Below are 23,554 nucleotides of genomic sequence, written 5' to 3'. Positions count from 1 at the left end.
AGTATTGGGGACCTACTGTGCGCGCAACGCAGCGCTGAAAAATGTGCAGAGGAAGAGGGGCACCTGGGTTGAGATGGGGAGTGTAGAAAACCCAGGAAGCAGGGGTAAGTAAAAGGTAGTTGGGTCCGAGAGAGTGAGGGGCCCAGACGGATTCCCAGATCATGGTCCACACTCTCTCCGTCGCGATTAGGAGGGCTCCGCGACACCCTCAGTCCTGACCCCTGGGGCTCGGGCCGGGGCTGCTGCTGTCTGTCTTTCCTAAGGCTGTTTCCTGTCGGGCTCCTGGGGGCCCTCGGCATGGCTGGGAGGGCCTTTCCTCTCGTCGCCATCCACCCCCTACCAAATCTCGTGAGTTAGAGGGGAGGGTCCAGGAAAGCAGCTCCTCCCAGAAGAGCTGGAAGGAAAGAGCTTAGACTCAGAAGGTATTTAAGGGGGGGCGAGTAAGAGGAGCTGAGCAGCCGAGAGAGGGAAAGAGGAGTCCTTGGTGCTTGGGGGGTTGCCAAGCCCCTCTAACCCACAGCGAGGACAGCCAGGCCTGCAGTGACCTCTTGTCCCAGTGCACTTATCTTGCTGCCACAAGTGGTGCTCCCCACACCCTTGCCCTTCCTCGTAGCCCTGCCTGGGTCCTGCTCCGGGGTGGGGGGGGGGGTCACAGGGGGCAGGAAACAGCCAGCTTGGCTGGAGCCAGGCAGACCAGGCCAGGGCTGGGAATTCCCTCCTCCCTCCCCGATCCAAGCCCAGTATCCCTTGTTCAGTTTCTCCTCCAGGCTATCCATCTCCTGCGGACTCACCTTTCCCTGCTCTCACTCTGCACTCATTCTCTAGCCTCTAAGAGTTATGATTGTGTCTCCTCCTGGGCCCTGCCCTCAACCCCACCTCAGGCTCTTGGTTGCTTGAATTGTCTCCTTTGATGGGGGATGTAGTTCATCATCATGGTTGGGGCGGGGGGAGTCGGTGCATGGCCGGAATTGAAGAGAAACCCAGGTGCACGGAGAAATGAGGCTGGGTGGAGCAAGGGGCTGATGAGACTGGAGGGGTGAAGAGATGGAACAGCTCACCGCAGATTCAAACCCTGTATTTCTGACCCCCTGAGCACCAGGACTCCCTCAGCTAGAGCGAGCAAAGCACCACAGCTAAGAAGATACCCAGTTGGTCCCGCATCATAGGTCATCAGCCCCCATCCCCCAGCAGGTAATTCAGTTCCTAATATCTAGTGTACACCAAACAAGGAATGATTAAAATGAAACCTTTATTGAACATCTACTGTGTGCCAGTTTGCAAGATTTGTAAAACAGGGCTTCTCACCTCAAAGGTCGATACTCTGGTGGAATTCCCATTATTTCCCTCTTCCATGGAGATGACAGCTGAGACTTTTCACTCCTATCCTCAAAAATCATCCTCGGTCTCTCCTGGGGGTGTGAGGTCATTTCCTCCACCCTCGGACCACTTCGCAGGCAAGCGAATTCAGTCTCCACTGAGTGTCATCACACAGGCGAGCACCCATGTCACTACCTGGTTTGATGCTTGCTCCACAGACCCAAACAAATGTCAAGCCCTCCTTCCTTCATTATTAGAGCACTTAGAGCACTTCACTGTCCTCCCAGCCCAAATATGTGGCTGTCCTCCCTGTTGCCTGTCCATGATCAATATATTGCTGTGGCAGTGCCTGTGTGGAGCACACCTCTCCCCCAGCAGCTGGTAGGGTTTTCTCTTTGCTATCCACCTGGTTACAGTTGTTTGGAGTGGGCTTGGAGTTCGGACTTTTTTCTATATGTAATAAACAAACAACAAACAAATCACCCCTTTCACCATCAGTTGTAGAAATCATCACTCCTTTTCCCATATCCAAGTCCCCCTTGTAAGGCCCACCTGACCCCGTCAAGTCTAGAGTTAAGTTTACCTGGGAGCACAGCAAGTTTAAATTTAGGCACCCCTCACCTTCCAGGCTCCTCTCACCACCCTGGTTAATGAGTGCCGTCAATTTAAACAGTTTTCAAGGTGACTCACAGTAGGAGAATGTTTGAAATGGCCCCAAATCTCGCACCTCTTACACGAAAGGAATTTGATAGAGATTCTGACAGTACCAATAATAAGCTGTAGAGCTCAATGAGGTTTTTATAAACTCTCAACAATGAAAGAAAAAAAATTGAATTGGCCACACTAGAGAAAGACAGAGAGACAAAGAGAATAGAAAATAATATTATAAAATCATTATCATATGAAGAGGTGGTCAAAGAGTTCGTATCTAAGAAACAGGACATGAAATTATTATAGCGATGTGCTGGCAGCTATTAACTACAAATATTTCTAGATTTTGTAATATTTATGGTGTTTTATCACCTTAACATTGCAACTGGTTGTGATTTCTCAATCTAGGTAAACATTAACTTTTACACCTAATTTTATATTCATGGTTTTGTTTTTGTTTTCTTAAGGAGGGTTCCCCCAAATTGTAAAAACATCAGGACCGGGCTTCCCTGGTGGCTCAGTAGTTAAGAATCCGCCTGCTGATGCAGGGGACACGGGTTCGAGCCCTGGTCCGGTAAGATCCCACATGCCTCGGAGCAGCTAAGCCTGTGCGCCACAACTACTGAGCCTGTGCTCCAGAGCCCGCGAGGCACAACTCCTGAAGCCCGGGCGCCTAGAGCCTGTGCTCTGCAACAAGGGAAGCCACCGCAATGAGAAGCCCGCGCACTGCAACAAAGACCCAATGCAGCCAAAAATAAATTAATTAAATAAATAAATTAAACAAACAAACAAAAGCATCAGGACCCAAAAAACCTGAATCCACTGCTCCTATGACCACCACAAACCTTCCTGAACTCATCATATGCAAAGTTGTAATAGACACATGCCTTAATTTATTAGTGATTGTATATTTGCTTGTATGTGGTTCTAAGCTTCATGAAAGCAGGTGCAACATACGTTGTGTTCACTGCTTTAAGTCCCACGCAAGGCTTTCTCATAGTAAATGCTCAATAAATATTTGTGGACTATTTATCCCCTTATTGATTAGTCATTCTTTAATTTACTCAGCAATAATTTTTTGTATATATATATATATATATATATATATATATATACACACACACACATGGGGTTTTTCTTGGCCACGCCGCGAGGCATGTGGGATCTTAGTTCCCTGACCAGGGATCGAACCCGTGCCCCTCTGAAGTGGAAGTGCAGAGTCCCAACCACTGGACTGCCCGGGAAGTGCCCCAATAATTACTTTTTGAAGAATTACTATGAACCAGGCCTGGAAATACAAAGTTATCCTCTACCTTCTAGGACTTGACAGCCCAGGGGTAGAAATTGCCATAAAACCTCAACAGAACACAGGAGGCGACGTGTTGAGCATAAAGGGTGGCAGGCAGAGGGTCCTATGGGATCACAGAGGAAGCACACGAATCCAGCCTGCAGGTTCAAGGTGAGCTTTCTGGAGAAGATGATGCTATCTGAATGAGTCCTGGAGGAGACTGGTGGGAAAGGTTGCTTTCAAGGCAGAAGGAACAGCAAGTACAAAAGCATGGATGTGGTGAGATTGTCCTCAAGCTGCCAGCGTTCACATCGCCAGGGTGTGGGGTGCAGAGATAGTGACAATGGGTGAGCTGCAGACCTGAAACCGAAGGGTTTTTGGCAAAGAAGCAACATCGTCAGATTTGTTCCCACTTGTACAACTTTGGAGAATCGATTGAAAGTGATCAAGGTTGAAGGTAGAGAAACCAAATGCAGTTCTCCAAATGACAGTGAGGACTTGAACTGACATGGATGAGTGTGTGGGGTGGGGAGAGGGGGGAGGATTCAAAAGACGCCAAGGAGCTAGAGTGGGCAGGACCTGGAGCCTGGCTGGGACGGTGAGGGACTGGGCAGCTCGGTGGGAGCTAGTGAAACGGGCCGGAAGATGATGGGCATGTTGCGTTTCAGATCCCTGTGCACCATCCAGGCGGGGCCAGAAGTGAGCTAGATCTGAGCTCAATGGGTCTGCAGCTCAGAGACAGGTTTTTGGCTGGAGATACCAGTTTGGGAGTTATTGGCATATGATGGCGATGGAAACTGCGGGGAGTGGGAATGGGGGTGTGGGGGAGGCTGTAGAGATTGGGAAGACTGAGGAAAGCTTTACTACTTCACCTTTTTTTTTTCTAAACAAGCATTATCGAATTTAAATCATCATAGGAACCCCGTAAGCGGATGGGCGTTATCATGACATCCACTTTAAAAATGAGACAGGCTCGGAAGGTTAAGTGACCTGTGCAATGCACTCAGCTAGTAGCCAGCAGGTGGGCCTGACTCCGCACTCAGCATACAGGACAGCCTTCCAGCCCCACCCCCAAGGACCTGTAGGACACACGTGTCCTTTTCCTCCTTCCTCGCTCACCCAGGCCAGGCCGGGCACTTCCCTCCCTCAGCCTTGGACCCTTTCTCTTGTGGAGCCCCTACTTCCCACTAGACATTAAAGGGGTGTGATTTGGCCCCTAACAGTCACCAGAGCCTGGCTCAGCCAGCCCCCAATCTTGGTGATGGGGAAGAGGAAGGACCCTGAGCACTGATGGAGTGGCAGAGGACCGAAACTGCCAAGACTGGGAGAAAGCATCTGTGCGAGCTGATAAGAAGGAGGGCGGGGGAAGGGCAGAGCTCACCACAGAGGCCAAGGCTACCAGAAGGCAAGGAGGTAGAGAGAACGGAGGCAAGGGGGCTGGGGACCAGAGCTTAAAGGGAGGGCTGGGGGTGGGTAGTGCGGGAGGGGGGGAGAGAGGTAATGGGAGGCTCATTGTCCCAGCAGGGGGAAGTCTTTTGTTTCCTCTCTTCCCTTGGCAGCCTGACAGGATATGAGGCCAAGCCCCCCGCTCCATGCCAGCATCCCCCCCACCCACTGGACAGGGCCCTTCCCTTACCATTGTATCCTTGACAGGGATGGGGGCAGGGGCAATGGCTCTAGGCGGGAATATAAGGACTATTCGTGGCTGGGGGCTAGGCTACCGAGGTCCTGATGGGACCAGAAGCCCCCGGGCTAGTTCGTGGAGCTTGGCAGGGAAAGCTTCGTGCCTGGGGAGGAGCAGGAAGCCAGGCCAGGGTGGGGCCTGCACCGAGGGTAGCAGGTCGGGCCAGGGGGCGGTAGGCTGGGCCCAGAGGAGATGACGCAGCCCTTCAGGCCTCTCCCAGCCCCCACCATTCCAGCGTGGGGGCCTGAGAGCTCACCTGAAATCCAGTGTTGACACCCCCCCCCCCAACCAGGGCGGTTGGGAGCTGGTAGAGCCCAGCGAACTCCGGGGTCCGGCCTGGGCCCTCCACCGCCGCTTTCCTGTACTCCCTCCCTCCCTCCCCAGGATCCAGGAGTCTGGCCTCCCGCTGCGGTCCTCCAGGAACCCTGGAATTTCATCCATCCCCTCCTCTCCCTCCTGGGTCATTTTGCTCCATCAGCTGTTCCTGCAGGAAGGGCGCCCTGCTCAGCCTCGCCTCTCTTCCCGAGCCTTTTGTTTGCTGGGTCTGCAGGAAACTGTAGGGGCGGTGGCCAAGGGCTCATCTGCCCCTGGGGCCTGGGGGAGGGGGGGGGTCCGGATTCACGAGACTTAATCCTGGGGAGCTCACGGCGCGGGTAGGGAGGCTCGATCGCCGGGGAATTGGCATTTAGGGCCTGAACTCGGAGTTGGGGCACCCGGGGGCGGGGATTGGACGTCCTATCTCCGAGGGGCGGTCCGGGTGTGTGTTCGGGGATTCCTAGAACTGGAGGCTGGAGGGACACCCCGAGGTGACCTAATAAGTGGGAGCCAACACGAGGGGAGAAAAATCTAGATACTGAATCCCACAACCTCGTCCTACACGCCTCGAATCCCGAGAATCCCAAGCGGTGGGGAGACGGTAGGCAGGTCAGCCCAGGCAGTTTCTGAGGATTAGCTGATTCCTTTTTCTTTTAAAAATGGTGGGGAGGAAGACCAGCACTTCGCCTAAGAATTCACGCTTTCCCAGGACGCGCCCGCAGACTAGGCGGCGGCGTGGACGCTCTAGCAAGCAGGCGCCCTCTCTTTGGTTGCCCTCTGTCTGAGGCTACCCTGGGCGCCGCCATATTCCCTTCACAGTGGGCGGGGCGGGGCCAATGCAGTCACGTGAGGAGCAAGCCTTCAGGTCCGCGATGGTTCCCAGAACCGTCAGGGAATGGTTCCTGAGGTCCCCTCGAGTGCCAGGGGCTGTTAGAAGTACCGGAGCTAGAGCAGCGAAGAAAAGACAAGTTCCTGTTTCGTGGAGCTTAATTTTCTGTTGGGAATAGACAATGAACAAGATGCACAAGTAAACGACATGTATTAGTGTTAAGAGCTATGGAGAAAAAAAATAGGAAAGTGGGATGGGAAGGAAGGTGTAGTTCAATATTTAAATGGGACTGGCAGAGAAGATTTCACTAAGAAGATAATATTTGAGTTCAGAAGACAAAGGAGGCTCATGCCCTGTGTGCCCACAGGGCGTTCTTGGACACAGCCCAGAGGTCGTTGTGGGGTAAGATCAGGAGATGAGCAGAGGTGAGGGCAGGATGCAGATCGGGTAGGGCTTCATGTGTAGGGTGCCCATGTAATATGTAGACCGCTCTGGGTCACTTCTGAGCGAAGGATATGCTGTTAATACTTATGCTAAGGCAGCAGGCATAACCTGGTAGCTGGACCGTAGTCGGTGAATCAGAAGGTAAGTATGGTTACCTTAAGGGACTTTGATTTTTACTCTGAGGAAAATGGGAAACCACTGGACAGTTTTGAAAAGGGAAGTGTCATGAATGGATACTTGCTTTGATAGCATCACTCTAATCTGTTGAGAATAGAATGTAGGGGCCAGGGCAGAAGCAGACACACCAGTTAGGGGGCCACCAGTCAGGGAGCTGTCGCAATAATGCAGGCAAGAGATGATGGTGACTTGGACTAGGGTGGTAAATTGGGGTTGGATACTGGTTGTATTTTAAAAGTAGAGGCCAAAAAAAAAAAAAAAGTAGAGGTCAAAGGAATTGCTGATGGGTTGGATGTGGGGTGTAAGAGAGAGTTTTCAAGCACAACCCCAAGGTTTTTGACCTAAGCACCTGGGCAAGTGGGACAAGCACAAGAGGCGTAGGTTGTGGGGGTATGTTCAGGCGTTGGATTTTGGATATGCCAAGTTTGAGTTGCCTGTTTGATGTGCGAGCAGAGATGTTAGTATGTTTTTGGAAGTCTGAAGTTCAGAGTAGAGATCTGGGCTGTAGATACACCCTTAAGGCACTGTTATAGAGATGGTATTTAAAACTAGAGGATTGGATGCGATCACCAAGGGAGTGGGTGTAAGTGGTGAAAAGATGTCTGTGGACTGAGCTTCCAGTGCTCAGTGGAGCCTCCAGTCCACAGTGGCCTCTTGGCTGTTCCTCCAACACCTAGGAGTGCTCCAGAGTTGAGACAAGAGATGAGGAAGAACCAGCAAAGGAGACTGAACGGGAGGATAGTTGCATTTACCAGGGCTGTGATTTTGCCAGGAGGTGTAATAAAGTGAGAGAGGGGCAAGGGAGTGCTTTTCAGTGACCGTGAACTTTAAGCTGGGTAAGAAGGGAAGTGAGTGGGGGACAGTGGGCAGAGGGCAGGATCGATGGATTGAGGCACCAGTGAGGTGGAGGAGTGTTCGGGTCAGGGCATGACAAAGACCCTCCCCTTGACCAAACTTCAGTCAGTTTCCTCTGAACCTTCTTCTGGACTAGGCTTCGACCTTAGCCCCCATCCTTGCTGGGCCTTCCTAGCTCAGTTTAGAGAGAACCCACCCACCCTTCATATCTGATCACCCTGGCCTGCCTTCAGCAAGGATCCTGTTAAGTCCCTTTAGCTAGAATCCCCCAATGCTTGGTGCTTCCTCCTAGTAATTTTACATTCACTGACCCCCTCATTCTGCTTGTGGGCTCTAAATCCCCAGCTGTTTTTGCTGTATTTGGAGTTGAGCCCGTTCTCTCTCCCCTACTGTGAGTCTTGACACCTATTTCAATAGCTCTGAATAAAGTCTTCTTTACTGTTTTAGCAAGTGTCAGATTATTTTTTTTCCTCAACAGGCATAACTAGAAGTGGTGAATGAAAAGAGGAGAGGGTACATTACTGGTAATGACAAAGTCTAGGCATCACCATTGGGTGGGATGGAGGGTGAGATCTATGCAGAAGTGGAGTTTAAGCACCTGCCAGCCCAGGGTGTTGGAAGTCTCATCCATGTGGATGTTGAAATCACCAAAAATTGTGACAGGAGGGATGTTGGAGAGACCCAGGAGCCAAGCTCCGTGTTGTGGGTAGCAGAGATGACCACTGAAAATGCCAGATTAACTGCTCATGAGACCTCTTCCTGGCAAAGCCACATTTGTGCTGCTTTGAGCCCCTTCCTCTCCTAGGGAAAGGTTGCAGATAATTTACAGCCAAAGGCCAGTGGCAGGAAAAGCGGTGTTCATTTCCTGAGGCTCAAATGACAGTGTAACCATGAAGGACTCTATAAAGTTAGGAAATTATTACTGAAATTCTCCAAGCTTCAATTTGCTAATGTGAAAAATGGAAATCATAGCGGGATCTACCTCACAAAGTGGTTATGCATATTTCATGTAGTACCGTATGCAAATAAGTTGTTGAACATTTCGGTATTGTTCTCAAGTGCCTATTAGTTTATTGAACACTCACAGCAACCTTAACCGGGAGGGTCTAGTTAATCCCCATTTTACAGATGAGGAAACGTTGCCAGGTGGTGCCGACGTTGATGGCACCTGTAGAGTGAGGAGTGGGTCCTAACTCTCAGAGGTTCAAAAGTCTGGAGGGGACAACGTTGCGGGGAGGCGCGAAAGCGGGCGGGGGACCAGTCCGACCTACGGCAGCGTGCGCCTCCCGGGCTCGCCCGGATCGGCGGCTCAATGGCTCCCTCTGGTGGCGGAAGAGAGGAGAGCAGCCAGTGGGCTGGACAGGGCGCGAGGGGAGGGCGCCGCAGGGGCGAGGGCTGAGGCCAGGACCTGGTGGGCTTTGCAAGGATCCGAGAGGCTGGAGGAGTAGGGCCCCGCGTTCCGGGTGGCGCACCTGGGCCAGGTGTTGTGGCCCCGCCCACCTGCCGGAGGCCTTCCGCCGTCACGACACGCCCCTTTCAGCAGTGTCTCCTCCGGACGCCTCCGAGCTCCGAGTGGGGTCCCGCCCGCGCGGCGGGGGCCTGTTTGCACCAGGGTGATAGGCGCAGTGGGAGCCGTGGCCCACACCCTGCCGGAGACGCTCGTCCGAGTGGCGACCCCGAGCAGCACCCGGGTCGCACGTGGGGCGGGAGCCTCGCAGGCAGCGAGAGCTGGGTGGGGCGGGGCTTCCCCGGGCTCGCCCACGGGGCGGGGCCGAGCCCGGGGACCAATGGGGCGCTTGTGTGCTGGGGGTGGGTCAGGCTCGAGGCCTGGCATCCCGGTAGCCACAGCTGTCTTTCCGGCACCCTTGCCCCCTCCGCCAGTAGCGGACCCTCCGGCTCTCGGGGATCACTCCTGAGCGGCTGCATCCTCCGGTGGGTAAGTGAACGCCCTGCCACACCCGGGCGGTGAGGGTGCGCCTGGCCGGGGAGGAGCGAATCTCGGCCCCCTCCAACCCGCCCCGGGAGAAAGTGGGCAGGAACCGGTGCGGGGAGGAGGACCACCTTGTGTCGCCGGACGGTGTTTTTGTTTTGGTCGTCGAGGAGTTGTTGGGGCGGTGGAGTTTGGGGGACGCCTGTGTGGGTGGGAGGAATCTGGTGAGATTAAGGAAAGAGGAGGCTGTTTGAGATGGGTTGAGGGAGAGTGTTGATGGAGGGTGGGGCTTTGGAAGATTCGGAAGTTTCTTATCGCCCGGGGATGAGGTGATTGCATGGAGGATCTTGGGGGGCGGCTCAGGACTCCGGAGGATGGGGTGAGGAGGGCCTCCTGCCCATCACTCACTTCCCTTCTGGAGGATTTGCTTCCTCTTGCGCTGCTAGTTAAGAAGGCGGAGGATCTTTGCACCTTTCCAGACCCACTGCCATCCCTAGTCTCAGGGATACGGGGGAAGGGGTGGCCTCAGGAGCTGGGAGGGGCCATGGTACCCACTGCTGAGGCTTAAGAGTCTGCCATTGTTGCGGCAGTGGCCGGGACCAGTCTGCCCTCCACTAACTCTTTGAGTTGTTGGTGAACGTGAGTGTGTCTGTGTGTGTGTTTCCTTTTTGGGGAAGCTTCTGGGTGTTTGGTTAGAGGTGTTTTGTGGGGGGCTCCACGGAGCTGCCTTCCACTCAGCAAACTCTTTGCAGGCTTCATAACCCATTGGCGGCTTCCTCTGCCCGCTGTCGACCATGGCCAATGAGAACTCTCCTCTGCTGGCCTACCGGCTCCTGGGGGAGGAGGGGGTTTCCTTCCCTGCCAGTGGAGCCGGGGGTCCTGGAGGGGCGCCTGCCCGGAAGCTCTCCACCTTCCTGGGTGTGGTGGTACCCACGGTCCTGTCCATGTTCAGTATAGTTGTCTTCTTGAGGATTGGTGAGTGGCAGGGGTTTACTTGGGGGTGCAGTGGGGTGGGACTGGGATGAGGTTGGGGAAGGGCCCTGGGAGACGCGGGTGGATGAAGGGCTTGGGGTGGGGTGGGGGGTGCGATGGGTGAGCCGCCGTCTCACCTGCTTTGCCACTCCTGTCGCAGGGTTCGTGGTGGGCCACGCTGGGCTGCTGCAGGCTTTGGCCATGCTCCTGGTTGCCTACCTCATCCTGGCACTCACTGTCCTCTCCGTCTGTGCCATCGCTACCAATGGAGCTGTGCGAGGGGGCGGAGCCTACTGTATCCTCCAACGTCGGTGGACAGGGGTCTGGGCTCTTCTGTCTTATGGGGGGAGGAGAGGGCCCCTCCCTGCATCCCCTGGGGGGTAGGACAAGAGGGGACAAGTTCTAGTGAATGTCCAGCAGACAGGTTGGTATGGGGAAGGGGGCAAACACGACCTGACTCGGTAGTGCTACATTCCAGTTCACCAGGTGTCTTCCCAGCTGCCATTTTGGTTCTACTTGACCGTCTTGTTAGGTAGTATTCATCTTATGGACGAGGACATTCAAGAGCGTTAGTGACTTGGGCAAAGCCACGTGGCTTGGGAGTGGCTGCAGTGGGACGCACTGCCTCTGGGCACAGTCCCGTGTGTTCAGGGAGAGGCCTGGAGGGCCAGCTTCATGGTGCTTCGTGCCCGGGCCCTTCCTCACGCTCCAGTTCACTTTCTTTTCCCTTAACGCTCACCCCCTGCTTCCACTTTCAGTCATGATCAGTCGCACCCTGGGGCCTGAGGTCGGGGGCAGCATCGGCCTCATGTTCTACCTGGCTAACGTCTGTGGCTGTGCTGTCTCCCTGCTGGGGCTGGTGGAGGCCATGCTTGATGTCTTCGGGGCTGGTCTGTGCTCCCCACGCTGGTCTGGGCAGCTCTGAGGATTTGCCGGGTCTGGGATTCTGGGATCATGGCAGGGAGAGAAGCCCTCTCCAGGAGAGATGCTCAACTTTCTTGAGCTCCTGCTCTGTGCCCAGCCTCGTGCAGACATCCAGACATCCGAGAGAATGTCCTGGCCTGTGAGGAGCTTCCCATCTAGTCAGGGAGGCCAGATTAACACTCCTAAAATTGACAGAGCAAGATTGGTGGTACCCGCCAGGCAGGGCTAGGATGCTGGGGTACAGCTGGGCGGGGGAGTGGGAAAGATGGCCTCTCTGAGGACTGGTGGGCCAAAGATGGGGTCCCTTCCTGCTCGGAGTCATGGTTGGGGTCCCTCCTTGGGGGTCTGGCTTTCTAACTCTGTTCCTTCCTCTCTACAGATGCCACGGGGTCCAGCGGCCTCCGCACCCTACCGCAGGGCTACGGCTGGAACCTGCTCTATGGCTCCTTGCTGCTGGGCCTGGTGGGCGGAGTCTGCACCCTGGGGGCCGGCCTCTACGCCCGCGCCTCCTTCCTCACATTCCTGCTGGTCTCCGGTTCCCTGGCCTCTGTGCTGGTCAGCTTTGTGGCTGTGAGGCCCAGGGACATCCCCTTGACCCCTAGGCCTGGCCCCAACGGCTCCTCCCTGCCGCCCCAGGTTGGCCACTTCACCGGCTTCAACAGCAGCACCCTGAAGGCCAATCTGGGCGGTGAGCTGGGTGCAGGAGCCCTGGGGGTCTCGGGGCGAGGGGCGGGGCGTGTGTGTGGGGGCGGGGCTTGGAATCCCTGGATGGGCAGTGAGCTGGGTGCAGGAGCCCTGGGGTTCTCGGGGCGAGGGGCGGGCGTGTGTGTGTGTGTGTGGGGGGGGGGGGCTTGGAATCCCTGGATAAGCAGTGAGCTGGGTGCAGGAGCCCTGGGGTTCTCGGGGCGAGGGGCGGGTGTGTGTGTGTGTGTGTGTGTGTGTGTGTGTGTGTGGCTTGGAATCCCTGGATGAGAAGAGATGTCAGAGAAAATCAGGGGTGGGAGGTCTGGACCTGGAGCAGTACAGGTTGATTAAGATCTGTTGGGCGTGTATTGGACACTGTCTGTTTGACCCAGCTGGGCACGAGAGTGACCACGAGACAGTTCCTACCTTAGAGGAACTTGTTTAGTTGGACAGATAAGATGTACATTCAGGAAACAAACTGCATAATAGGACCGAGTGTAATTCAAGTAGACAAGAAGCACAGAGGAGTCCAGAGGAGGGAGACCTGGGTTTGGGCCGGGGAGCGCGCGGGCCGGTGGAGCTAGAGGTGGCGTGAGTGGGGTTGGGAAATTCAGACAGGAGGTGGAGGGAAGGCGTCTGAGGAAAGAGCGTGGATGAAGGCCTGGAGGGAGGAACGGAGAAGTGTGGGGAGAAGGAGGTGATGAGGTCAGCTAAGCCAGGGCCAGAGACGGGTCAGGGCTGGGGTCTCGGTGAGCTGGTGAGGCTGGTGGAGAGGCAGTGGGGGCAGGTTTAGAACGTGAGGAGAGGGTAGCAGGGCCAAAACGCCCGGATCCCTAGGACGGATGCTGATCCCCTCTCCTCCCTGGGAACGATTCCCCTCTCCTCAGCTGGCTACGCCAAGGACTACACCACGGGGGCCACGATGACCTTTGCTAGCGTCTTTGCCGTCCTTTTTAACGGCTGCACAGGCATCATGGCTGGGGCCAACATGTCAGGTGAGAGTCCTTGGGGCAGGGGGCTGCCTTGCCACCTTGTGCCCCTACAGGGCACTGAGGCTTCAGGGATACAGGGCGTGGTGGAGGGTTGACCTCCCTCCCTCTGCTCCCTGCCCTCCAGGGGAGCTGAAGGATCCCAGCCGGGCCATTCCTCTGGGCACGATTGTTGCCGTTGCCTATACTTTCTTCATCTACATCCTGCTTTTCTTCCTCTCCAGCTTCACCTGCGACAGGTGCCTGGGGAGGGGGTGCGCCTGGTCCTTGAGGGGGTGGATGGAGGCATTGTCACACCTGGATCGCCCAGGGAAGCACGGGCCAGGGCGGGGTGGGGGCAGATACCCAAGCTGTTGGGCGGTGTGGAGAAAATGGGGCCTGTTCCTCCCACTGGGAGAGAGTTAGAGCTGCTGCCCTGGATGTGGAGGGCTGGCTACACGGTAACAGCCAACCCGAAGCCAGCATTTGCTTTGTGCCTGGTACTATTGTAAGTACTTGGCTTGGGGGTGGGGTGGGGAAGAGCTTTCTAGTCAACTTGTATTTCCATAAATATTTGGCTTCTTGTGCACGTACTGTTGGGAATGTCCACCCTGTGATTAAATCCAAAGCGGCCCAACGACAACCAGTGAATGCCACGTCTAACCCCTGGGCACACTTGATCTGTTAACACGGTCCCTGAGATCGGGGCTGGGGTCAGCTCAGAACACCCAGCGCTTAACCTCCGCCAGTGTTGAGAGAACTGTTCTCACCAGGCCCCTAGGATGGAGGCACGTTTATTATCTGCATCCTCCTCCTTTCCTTCCCTTCCCTGTAGGATCCTGCTGCAGGAGGACTACGGGTTCTTCCAAGCCATCAGCCTGTGGCCCCCGCTGGTGCTGACCGGTATCTATGCCACGTCGCTCTCAGCCTCCATGAGCTCCCTCATCGGCGCCTCCCGCATCCTCCACGCCCTGGCCCAGGACAACCTCTTTGGTGCGCTGTCCCCTGCCTCGTGCCCGGCTCTGAGCGCACCCTCCCGTGTCTGTCTCGGTCCCCCCCTTGGCCCAGGCTGATGTGTCTGCTGCATTTCCGTTTGCACAGGAGTGATCCTGGCGCCAGCTAAGGTTATATCCCAAGGGGGGAACCCCTGGGGAGCCGTGCTGTATTCTTGGGGCCTAGTGCAGGTAAGCTTTCCTCTTCAAGCTGCCCTCACCCTCACCCTCACCATAAGCCCCCCCTGGTTACACTCGCGGGACCAGGAAGGGTCAGACGCGCACTGGGAGACATGCCTGAAAAGGCAGTATGTGTTGGCGTTTGATGGGGAGCGGGGCGCGTGGATGAACGCCCAGCCTCTTGGTCCTTGTCCAGCTGGTGCTCCTGGCTGGGAAGCTGAACACGCTGGCCGCTGTGGTCACTGTCTTCTACTTGGTGGCCTATGCTGCCGTGGACCTGTCCTGCCTGAGCCTCGAGTGGGCCTCGGCCCCCAACTTCCGGTGAGCGAAGGAGATGCCTGTGTCCCCAGAGAAAGGGAGGGAGGAACGGGGAGGCCTGGGACCAGGCGGGCGGAGGCTGGGGATGGAGTGGGGCGGCTCGCCGTCGGGGCAGCCCCGAGCCTCCTTCCTTCCGTGTCGGCCCCCAGCCCCACCTTCAGCCTCTTCTCCTGGCACACGTGCTTGCTGGGGGTGGCCTCCTGCCTGCTCATGATGTTCCTCATCAGCCCCGGGGCCGCTGGCGGCTCCCTGCTTCTCATGGGCCTGCTTTCTGCCCTGCTCACGGCTCGAGGAGGCCCCAGCAGCTGGGGTTACGTCAGCCAGGCCCTGCTTTTCCATCAGGTGGGGGGAGTGGGGAGAGGGGGGAGGGGAGGGGGAGGGGAGGGGGGCTGGGACGGGAACGCCCGGAGGAGGCCTCCTCTTCCCCCGGCTGCCTGCCGCTGCCCCCGGCTGCCTGCCGCTGGTTCCGGCCCAGGTGGTGAATGGGCGCCGCGCCCCGGAGCCCTTCCTCCTGTCACCTCACCTGGTCCCCAGGTGCGGAAGTACCTGCTCCGGCTGGACGTCCGGAAGGACCACGTGAAATTCTGGCGGCCTCAGCTGCTGCTGCTGGTGGGGAACCCCCGGGGCGCGCTGCCTCTGCTGCGGTTGGCCAACCAGCTCAAGAAAGGGGGCCTCTATGTGCTGGGCCATGTCACCCTGGGAGACCTCGGTCAGTTGCCCTCCACTCACTCCTCCGCCCAGACCTCTCTCTCCCTCCCCTTCCCGGAAGCTCTTTGTGTTCTTTGTGCCCCAGAAGCCTCGTGCTTCTTCCCAGATGACCCTCCCTACCAGCCATACCCCTGCCCAGACCTTTCTTTTCTGCCCACGTGGACTTGGACTCTAGGAGAAAGTACGTGAATCTGGCCCACATGGGCTGCCTGCCTCCTCCGCAGACTCCCTGCCCTCGGACCCCGTGCAGCCGCAGTACGGGGCGTGGCTGAGCCTGGTGGACCGGGCCCAAGTGAAGGCCTTCGTGGACCTCACCCTCTCGCCCTCCGTGCGCCAGGGGGCTCAGCACCTGCTGCGGATCTCAGGTCTTGGTGAGTTGCTCCGCTCCGTGGCCCCTCTCAATCTCTGCTCCCCTCCCCCAGAGAGTCAACCACAGACTGCAAACTCCAAAAGGAACCCACAATCTAGTGCAGACAGGACTTGGTTCTCAAAGATAAAAGACAGTGTGTGATAAGGTCTCCGAGGTGATGCCTTAAGGACTAGAGACGGAGCGACACCGTTTGTTTGTTTTCTTTCTGACCCATGCTTGGGGCACAGGCTCTGCAGAACACGTCGTCTTTCAGGGGGCAGTGGGAGAAGTATTTGAGGTGGGGCTGCCCCATCAAATCTAGGGTAGATGCTTTCTAACCACCAGAGTTCAGAGAGAGGAAGACCACTGTCACCAATGTGGCCGGCAGAGGTTTTGTGATGAGATGGTATCTCAGCTGGGCCTTGCGAGCAGCAGAGAAGTAGGGGGCCGTGTGACGTGGCTCCCAGAGACTACGAAGGATGCCAGGGGTGTGTGGGTCTGACGCTGTCGCATGGAGCGGAACAGTCGCAGCTCCGTGACTGTGTCTTTGTGCCAAGGCCTCCGGCCCAGCTCACCAGCTTCCTCCAGATCCCTGCTCAGCGCCTCCATCTTTCTCAACCCCGGGACTGGCATCTGTGCCGTCTCTGAACGCATGCTTCCTGCTCCACTTACAATCTGGCTAAAGTTCAAGTGTTGGACATTGCCCTGGTCGGTGTCAATCAGAACCCCGGGAAATGCTCAGGAGGGGGTGTGACTAGTTTAATTTGCAAGATCAGTTGGAGTTCCCACCTGCCAAGGTGTTTTAGGGGTGTTATCAAGCGTTGTCAGCTAGAACCTGGAGCGTCTGAGGGCTCGTCTCTCCTCAGCCCCACCTTTTGTTGGGGAGAGACCCTTGGTCTCTGGACCAAGAGACCACTCCTTTCACGCAATTCATCCTGCAGAAAATGATTCAAATGAAAAGGAAAAGGTTTCCTTTAAGTGGTTAATCCCCCAGCATGGAGAATTTGATATACTGGCAGATGTTGAGTATACCTTTTGTCCCGTGAGAAGGGGTCTTGGAGGAGGTCTGAGTCTTCCTGTAAACTCAGCCCTGGTACAGGGGAAATTATCCGATTCCGTATTCGTTGTTCAGATACTAAAACCCAGGAGCTGTCAGCAGGGACTGGGGACTTTGTGGTTGGTGCAACACCAGCTTAGTGGCTCAGAGAATGGACTCTGGTGCTGGGTACATCGTGTTCACTTGCTGGCCCCAGTGTCTATCAGCCATGAGCCTTGGGGCAAGTGACTTCACCTCTCTGGGTCTCAGGTTCCTTATCTGTAAAGGGGGGTGAGTAATAGTCCCTACCTCATACTGTTGCTTCAAGGATCAGATGAGTTAAAACACCAAGTGCTTTCAGCAGGCTGGGGGCTCCAGTCAGCGTGCAGATGGTGGCTCACAGGGGACAGTGCTTTGGACACGCTGTCGTTAGGGCTTTGCAGTCATAGAAACAGATTGTGCAGCCCCAGCCCTGAGTTCTCATCCTCCCCTAGCAGGGTCTGAGCGCTGTTTCCCTGGGGATTGAGGCCAGGAGCTTGACTCATCAGGGGGTCCCGTCTGCCAGTGGAGTCAGACTTGTATCTCCTATCATGAAAAAGGTGTTGAAGGCCAGAGTGAATACATCCTACTGCCCCTGAACGGAAGTGCTTCTTAGTTACAAGACTCCTAAGGCGAACTTTGCCTATTTAAATGGGGGAGATTAGTCATGGAGATAAATCAAATAAATGCATGTGAAAGTGTTTGGGAAAACTAAAAGTCGTTATGCAAATGTGCATTATGTTGCCGTGAGAGGCCGAGCATGTCACACCTGATGGCTGACACACGCTGCTGTCAGCGGGTGGGAGTGGACACCTATTAGCATAGTGGGAACTCAGCCATGAGTCTGACTCTTGTGGGTTCCTTCCTGCCTACCCCAGGTGGCATGAAGCCCAACACGCTGGTCCTGGGTTTCTACGACGATGCTGCACCCCAGGACCACTTCCTGACGGACCCAGCTTTCTCTGAGCCTGCGGATGGCATCCAGGAGGGCGGGTCCCCAGCCCTGAGCACCCTGTTCCCTCCACCCCGGGCTCCAGGAAGCCCCCGGGCTCTCAGTCCCCAGGACTACGTGGCTACAGTGGCAGACGCCCTGAAGATGAACAAGAATGTGGTTCTGGCCCGGGCCTGTGGAGCCCTGCCCCCCGAGCGGCTAAGCCGGGGATCTGGGGGCCCCTCTCAGCTGCATCACGTGGACGTGTGGCCCCTCAACCTGCTGCGGCCCCGGGGCGGGCCCGGCTACGTGGATGTCTGCGGCCTCTTCCTGCTGCAGATGGCAACCATCTTGGGCATGGTGCCTGCTTGGCACAGTGCCCGCCTGCGGATCTTCTTGTGCCTGGGGCCTCGCGAGGCGCCAGGGGCAGCCGAGGGGCGGCTGCGGGCACTGCTGAGCCAGCTGAGGATCCGGGCCCAGGTGCAGGAGGTGGTGTGGGGCGAGGGGTCTGCGTCGTCCCAGGAGCCTGAGGAGGAGGAGGAAGGGGACTTCGTGAACGGCAGGCGGGGAGACGCCGAGGCAGAGGCCCTGGCATGTAGCGCCAACGCCCTGGTTCGGGCCCAGCAGGGGCGCGGCGGAGGAGGGGGGCCTGGTGGCCCTGAGGGTGGGGATGGCGAGGAGGGGCCCGCCACCGCCCTGACCTTCCTGTACCTGCCCCGGCCACCTGCTGACCCTGCTCGCTATCCTCGCTACCTGGCGCTGCTGGAAGTTCTGAGCCGCGATCTGGGCCCCACGCTGCTCATTCATGGCGTCACCCCTGTCACTTGCACTGATCTCTGATGCCCGTTCCAAGTAGAGAGTGTCTAGGTAATCGTAATCGGGTGGCCCACCTTGATTATGGGGTGAGGAGGGGAAGGGCCGCCTTCCACCCGCCTGGCACGTGGGACTTGGACCCTGGTGGAGGTATTAGGGGATCCTGGTCTCTGTCATCTCTTGGTCTCTAGGAGAGGGGCCCCGGTGCACTAACTAACGCAGGGCAGCTGTCCCCGCCACCACGGGGGAGGGCTCCCTCCCCCACTGCACTCCCTCCCTTCAGCCGTGCCTTGACGGGGGCTGGGTCTCCGCTTGTGACTCTAGGCTACCTCAGTCTCCCCACCTCGCCCAACAGACTCCCCGACCACTGGGGTTTTGATGTTTTTGTTCTGTTTTATTTTTCTAACTGCCGAACGTGAATAAAAGATCAAAACACTACGCGTTGGCCGGGCGTTTCTGGAGGGGGCGGGTAGCTGGGACGGAAAGAGGGAGAAATCTGTATGGGGGATGGGGAAAGAGGGGCGCTGGAGCGTCCCAGCGGCGAGGGGGCCACGTGCGGGACCCGGGGCTCCGGGCCTGGGGGAAGCTGGTGGAGATGGAGGCTGCCCGCAGCCCCCAGACTCAGGCTCCCGAGGAAAGCCCTCCCTGCTCGCAGGAGGGGGCCCGACTCGGGGAGGGACGGCAGTTTAGGGCCTAGGGGGCCACGTGACCCTCCCCCAGGAATGCGGTGACGTCACCGGGGGCGTGGCCGTACCCAAAATTAGGGAGGAAGGGGAAAAAAGAAGCCAGAAAAAGTTTCTTTCCTGGAGTCCCAAGCGAGGTGTGGGACAGAAGAAGGGATCAAAGTCAGAGGCCCGGGGCTCCGTGGGGCCCTGACCGCTGTCTGGGGTCCCCCTTTCCAGGCCATGTCCGGGCCCACCTGGCTCACTCCGAAGCAGCCGGAGCCTGCCAGAGCCCCTCAGGGGAGAGGGCTCCCCCGAGGCGCCTCGGGGCCGCCGGCGGCCCACGGAGCAGGTAAGGCAGCCCAGTGCGGCCGAGGAGGCCACCGGGCCACCAGCGCTCACCTCTGTCCTGTGGCTGCTGCCTCCCGCTGAGCCCGCCACTGCCGCCCCTTCCCAAGCCCGGCTGGACCTCGCCGCCCCTGCCCCCTCGCGGCCCTCCCTGCCTCCTGCCCCGTCCGCGGACCCCAGGTGCGGGGGTGGGGGCGTGGGGGAGGGGAGAAGAGGGACCCAAGACGGCGGCGTCCACAAGTGTCACCCTCTCCTTCCCCAACCCCACCTTCACTCTCTCTTCCCTCAACCCAGCACTCCAGCCCCACCCCAGGGTCAATTTTTGCCCCCTCCCATCTGAGCAGTGTTACCAGGCCCCTGGGGGACCGGAGGATCGGGGGCTGGCCTGGGTGGGGTGCCATGGAGCAACCCAGCGCTCGCAGGTGAGCACGGGGATTGGGGGGTGGGGGGGCTTAGGGCAGGAGAGGAGACCGTGTGATTTGCTTTCTCCCTGCTTTTGCTCCATCCCCAGGGGCTCCCTGCAGACAGGGGGGGCTTGCGCCCAGGAAGTCTGGATGCTGAGATAGATTCCCTGACCAGCATGCTGGCTGAGTTGGACGGGGGTCGAGGTCACGCCCCAAGGCGGCCTGACCGGCAGGTGACTCCCCTGTCCTGCCCCTGTCCCTTCCGGTCCTTGTCCCGTGCCCCTCCCCCTCCCCTCCCAAGCCTGGTCCCTACTCTGAACTCTCACCCGCTCTCCCCCTCTGTGTGAGTGATGCCCACACCAGCGTGGAGGAAGCTGGGTCACCAAGACTCACTAGGTTGTCAACCACTTGAGGGAGGCCCCTTGTCAAAACCAGTGCTTGCCTGGGTGCCACATGGGGTAGGGGGTTCTACAGATGTGTGTCCTAGAATGGGCCCAGCTCACTCCTTCTGGTCTGCGTTTCTCCCCAGGCTTACGAGCCCCCTCAGCCCCCTGCCTACCGCTCAGGCTCAGGCTCCCTGAAGCCGAATGGAGGGGGTGTTCCTCCCCCGCCGCTCCCAGCATCCCCCTATGGGGGCCCCACTCCAGCCTCCTATGCTACGGCCAGCACCCCCGCCGGCCCTGCCTTCCCTGTGCAAGTGAAGGTGGCACAACCAGTGAGGGGCTGTGGCCCCCCCAGGCGGGGGGCCTCTCAGGCCTCAGGGCCCCTCCCGGGGCCCCACTTTCCTCTCCCAGGCCGAGGTGAAGTCTGGGGGGCCGGCTATAGGAGCCACCGCGAGCCAGGGCCGGGGGGCAAAGAAGAGGCTGCTGGGGTTTCCAGCTCTGCCGGAGGAAGAGGAGGCGGGTACGGGTCCCAGGTAAGCCCCTGGGCACTGGGATTTGGGGTCCTCAAAGACAACTGGACGCTGACCAGGTGGGGTGTGGGTGGGGTTTCACGTCCCGGTTGTCAGAGGTCTGCGGCGCTGGAACTCTGGATCCTCTGCGGGTGGGGGCAGGTCAGGAAATAAAGGAGGAAGGGGTCTAGACCTGCACACTGGCTCCTGCAGGGGCACCCCTGGCCCCTGAGCTGGGATGTTCTCCGATGAACTCTCTGGGTAGAATTGCCCGGTCACCCTCAGTGACAGCATCAGGAGCTAGAGGTAGGGGCAAGCCCCTGATTCTCACCGCCCAGGTCCCCCTGAGCCAGCCTCCCGAGGAGGAGCTGGAGAGGCTGACCAAGAAGCTGGTGCACGACATGGACCACCCACCCAGCGGGGAGTACTTCGGTGGGTGAGCTGACCCCGGGTGGGGCGGGAAAGGGGAGATGGGGCTGGAGAGTCAGAAGGCCCGTGGATCCAACTTCCCGGCCTGTGCAGATTGACCCTGTCCCTGCCCGTCCCCAGGCCGGTGTGGTGGCTGCGGAGAAGATGTGGTCGGGGATGGGGCCGGGGTCGTGGCCCTGGACCGCGTCTTTCACGTTGGCTGCTTTGTGTGTTCTACGTGCCGGGCCCAGCTCCGGGGCCAGCATTTCTACGCCGTGGAGAGGAGGGCATATTGTGAGAGCTGCTATGTGGTGAGTGGTTGGGGCTGGCGGGGGGAGGTTTCCAGTCTGAGATGGGAACTCGATATCCAAGCCCCAGAGAGGAATAGGGCTTGAAGCAGGGGAACTAAAACTGATACACAAGAAGAGATGAATGAAGTCAGTAGCAATACACGGGCTGCTGGAGAGGAAGGACGATATTCCCTCATACGTGTGAGGCATTTATTTTATTTTATTTTAAATTAAAGATTCTTTTGGCAGCATCGGGTCTTAGTTGCGGCACATGGGATCTTTCGCTGCGGCACACAGGCTCTTCGTTGTTGTGCACGTGTTTTCTCTCCTCCAATCGTGGCTCTCGGGCTCCAGGGTGCGTGGGCTCTGTAGTTTGCGGCACGCCGGCTCTCTAGTTGTGGCGCATGGGCTTAGTTGCCCCACGGCATGTGGGATCTTAGTTCCCCGACCAGGGATCGAACCCGCGTCCCCTGTATTGGAAGGAGGATTCTTAACCACTGGACCACCAGGGAAGTCCCGAGGCATTTATTTTAGATTTAAGGGAATGTGAGGCAGATATTACTACTAAAGGAAACTGAAGCTCAGGGAGGTTAAATAATTTGTCCAGGAAGCTGCAGTGCTGGGGCTCGCACTCAGATCTGTTCAAGGCCACCTTTCACTGAATCACATGCAGGGGGCTACAGAGAAACAGATGGGTAGGCTGGCAGGATGCCTGTAAGGGCTGCCGTGGGTGTCCCCAGCCCCCGACCTTCCTGCCCTCCTTCCCGACAGGCCACCCTGGAGAAGTGCTCCACGTGCTCCCAGCCCATCCTGGACCGGATTCTGCGGGCTATGGGGAAGGCCTACCACCCTGGCTGCTTCACCTGTGTGGTGTGCCACCGCGGCCTCGACGGCATCCCTTTCACTGTGGATGCCACCAGCCAGATCCACTGCATTGAGGACTTCCACAGGTCAGCGGGGTCCCCACCTTTTGTCTTAGGATGTCTGGCCTGGCCTTACCCACCTTCCTCATCTCTCCTTCATATCCCGGTACCAGCCGCTCCTGTTTCACACCCCTGGCCATACCTCCTTCTCATTAAAATCACTCTCTTTCCCTAAGATCCAAGACCCTACCTACCTCTGGCCTCTCCCGTTCCCTCCTGCATCCCACCTTCTCTGGGCTCTGTTGTTAGTTCCCTCTAACCCTGGGGCTTGACAGCCTCCTTGGTTCCCTTCCACCCCAGGAAGTTTGCCCCAAGATGCTCAGTGTGTGGTGGGGCCATCATGCCTGAGCCAGGTCAGGAGGAGACCGTGCGAATCGTAGCTCTGGATCGCAGTTTTCACATTGGCTGTTACAAGTGTGAGGTAGGAGGGCTGGGCAAGGGAAGAAGGGTTTTTGGGGTCTGGGGTGCTGAGCACGAGGGAGAAGGAACTCAGGGGTCCAGGCCTGATGGAGAGCTGTTGCTTCTTTCCGAACAGGAGTGTGGGCTGCTGCTCTCGTCTGAGGGTGAGTGTCAGGGCTGCTACCCGCTGGATGGGCACATCTTGTGCAAGGCTTGCAGTGCCTGGCGCATCCAGGAGCTCTCAGCCACCGTCACCACCGACTGCTGAGTCTCCCCAGGAGCACCTGCTGTGTTCTCCCTTCCCATCAACCACCCTCCCCGACATCTACCTTTATAACTTTGTCACCAAATGCTGTCTCCTCTTCCTCCAATCATGAAATAATAATCCCTCGAGAGTTTGTAAAACACTTTGAAGTCTGTTTTCTTATCTGATTCTCACAGCAGAACAACACAAGCACGGTTGTTGTGACTGCCTGCGTTTTTGGCTAAGAAGTGACTTCCTGGGACTTCCCTGGTGGTCCAGTGGTTAGGAAGCTGAGCTTCCACTGCAGGGGGCACAGTTTTGATCCCTGGTCTGGGAACTAAGATTCCCTCATGCTGAGCAGCACGGCCAAAAAAAACCCCCAGAAAACAAAAAGTGACTTTTTCAGCTTACATCGATCGCTCCCAAATGGCAGAAGCAAGTTCAGAAGGGTCTTCTTAGTCCTGGGCCAGTTTCTTTTGCAACTCCACTGTACACTCTTTTCAATGTAGTTTCTGTAAAGACACCCCTCGTCTCAGCGCTGGGAGCAGGGCTGCAGCATGTGCAAGGGAGGCAGCATTTC

At 57.5% G+C, this 23,554-nt stretch overlaps 2 protein-coding genes across 3 annotated transcripts; both read left to right on the top strand.

Moving 5' to 3' along the window:
* Window positions 1-9,395: 9,395 nt before the first annotated feature.
* Window positions 9,396-18,828, top strand: SLC12A9 (solute carrier family 12 member 9). Its single transcript, XM_079946351.1, has 14 exons — window positions 9,396-9,496; window positions 10,243-10,465; window positions 10,623-10,757; window positions 11,221-11,352; window positions 11,766-12,074; window positions 12,958-13,065; window positions 13,187-13,298; window positions 13,874-14,031; window positions 14,140-14,222; window positions 14,407-14,531; window positions 14,678-14,870; window positions 15,063-15,237; window positions 15,461-15,607; window positions 17,539-18,828. The coding sequence occupies exons 2-14, from the start codon at window positions 10,285-10,287 to the stop codon at window positions 18,429-18,431; spliced, it is 2,751 nt and encodes a 916-aa protein (XP_079802477.1). The 5' UTR covers window positions 9,396-9,496; window positions 10,243-10,284; the 3' UTR covers window positions 18,432-18,828.
* A 278-nt stretch (window positions 18,829-19,106) lies between these two features.
* Window positions 19,107-23,121, top strand: TRIP6 (thyroid hormone receptor interactor 6). 2 transcript variants are annotated; one of them, XM_079946221.1, is made up of 9 exons: window positions 19,108-19,418; window positions 19,709-19,836; window positions 19,926-20,051; window positions 20,348-20,734; window positions 21,049-21,142; window positions 21,260-21,429; window positions 22,180-22,358; window positions 22,632-22,752; window positions 22,867-23,121. In XM_079946221.1, exons 1-9 carry the CDS (start codon window positions 19,310-19,312, stop codon window positions 22,996-22,998), a joined length of 1,446 nt encoding a protein of 481 aa, XP_079802347.1. In that variant the 5' UTR covers window positions 19,108-19,309; the 3' UTR covers window positions 22,999-23,121. The 2 variants fall into 2 exon arrangements, with proteins under 2 accessions (XP_079802348.1, XP_079802347.1); XM_079946222.1 differs by lacking the exon at window positions 19,926-20,051 and having other exon boundaries at window positions 19,107-19,418.
* Window positions 23,122-23,554: the final 433 nt, after the last annotated feature.

This window comes from Stenella coeruleoalba (assembly GCF_951394435.1).
Source record: "Stenella coeruleoalba genome assembly, chromosome: 15".
Lineage (NCBI taxonomy): Eukaryota > Metazoa > Chordata > Mammalia > Artiodactyla > Delphinidae > Stenella > Stenella coeruleoalba.
Note: the sequence above shows the minus strand (reverse complement) of the source record. Positions and strands in the feature narration are given on the sequence as shown.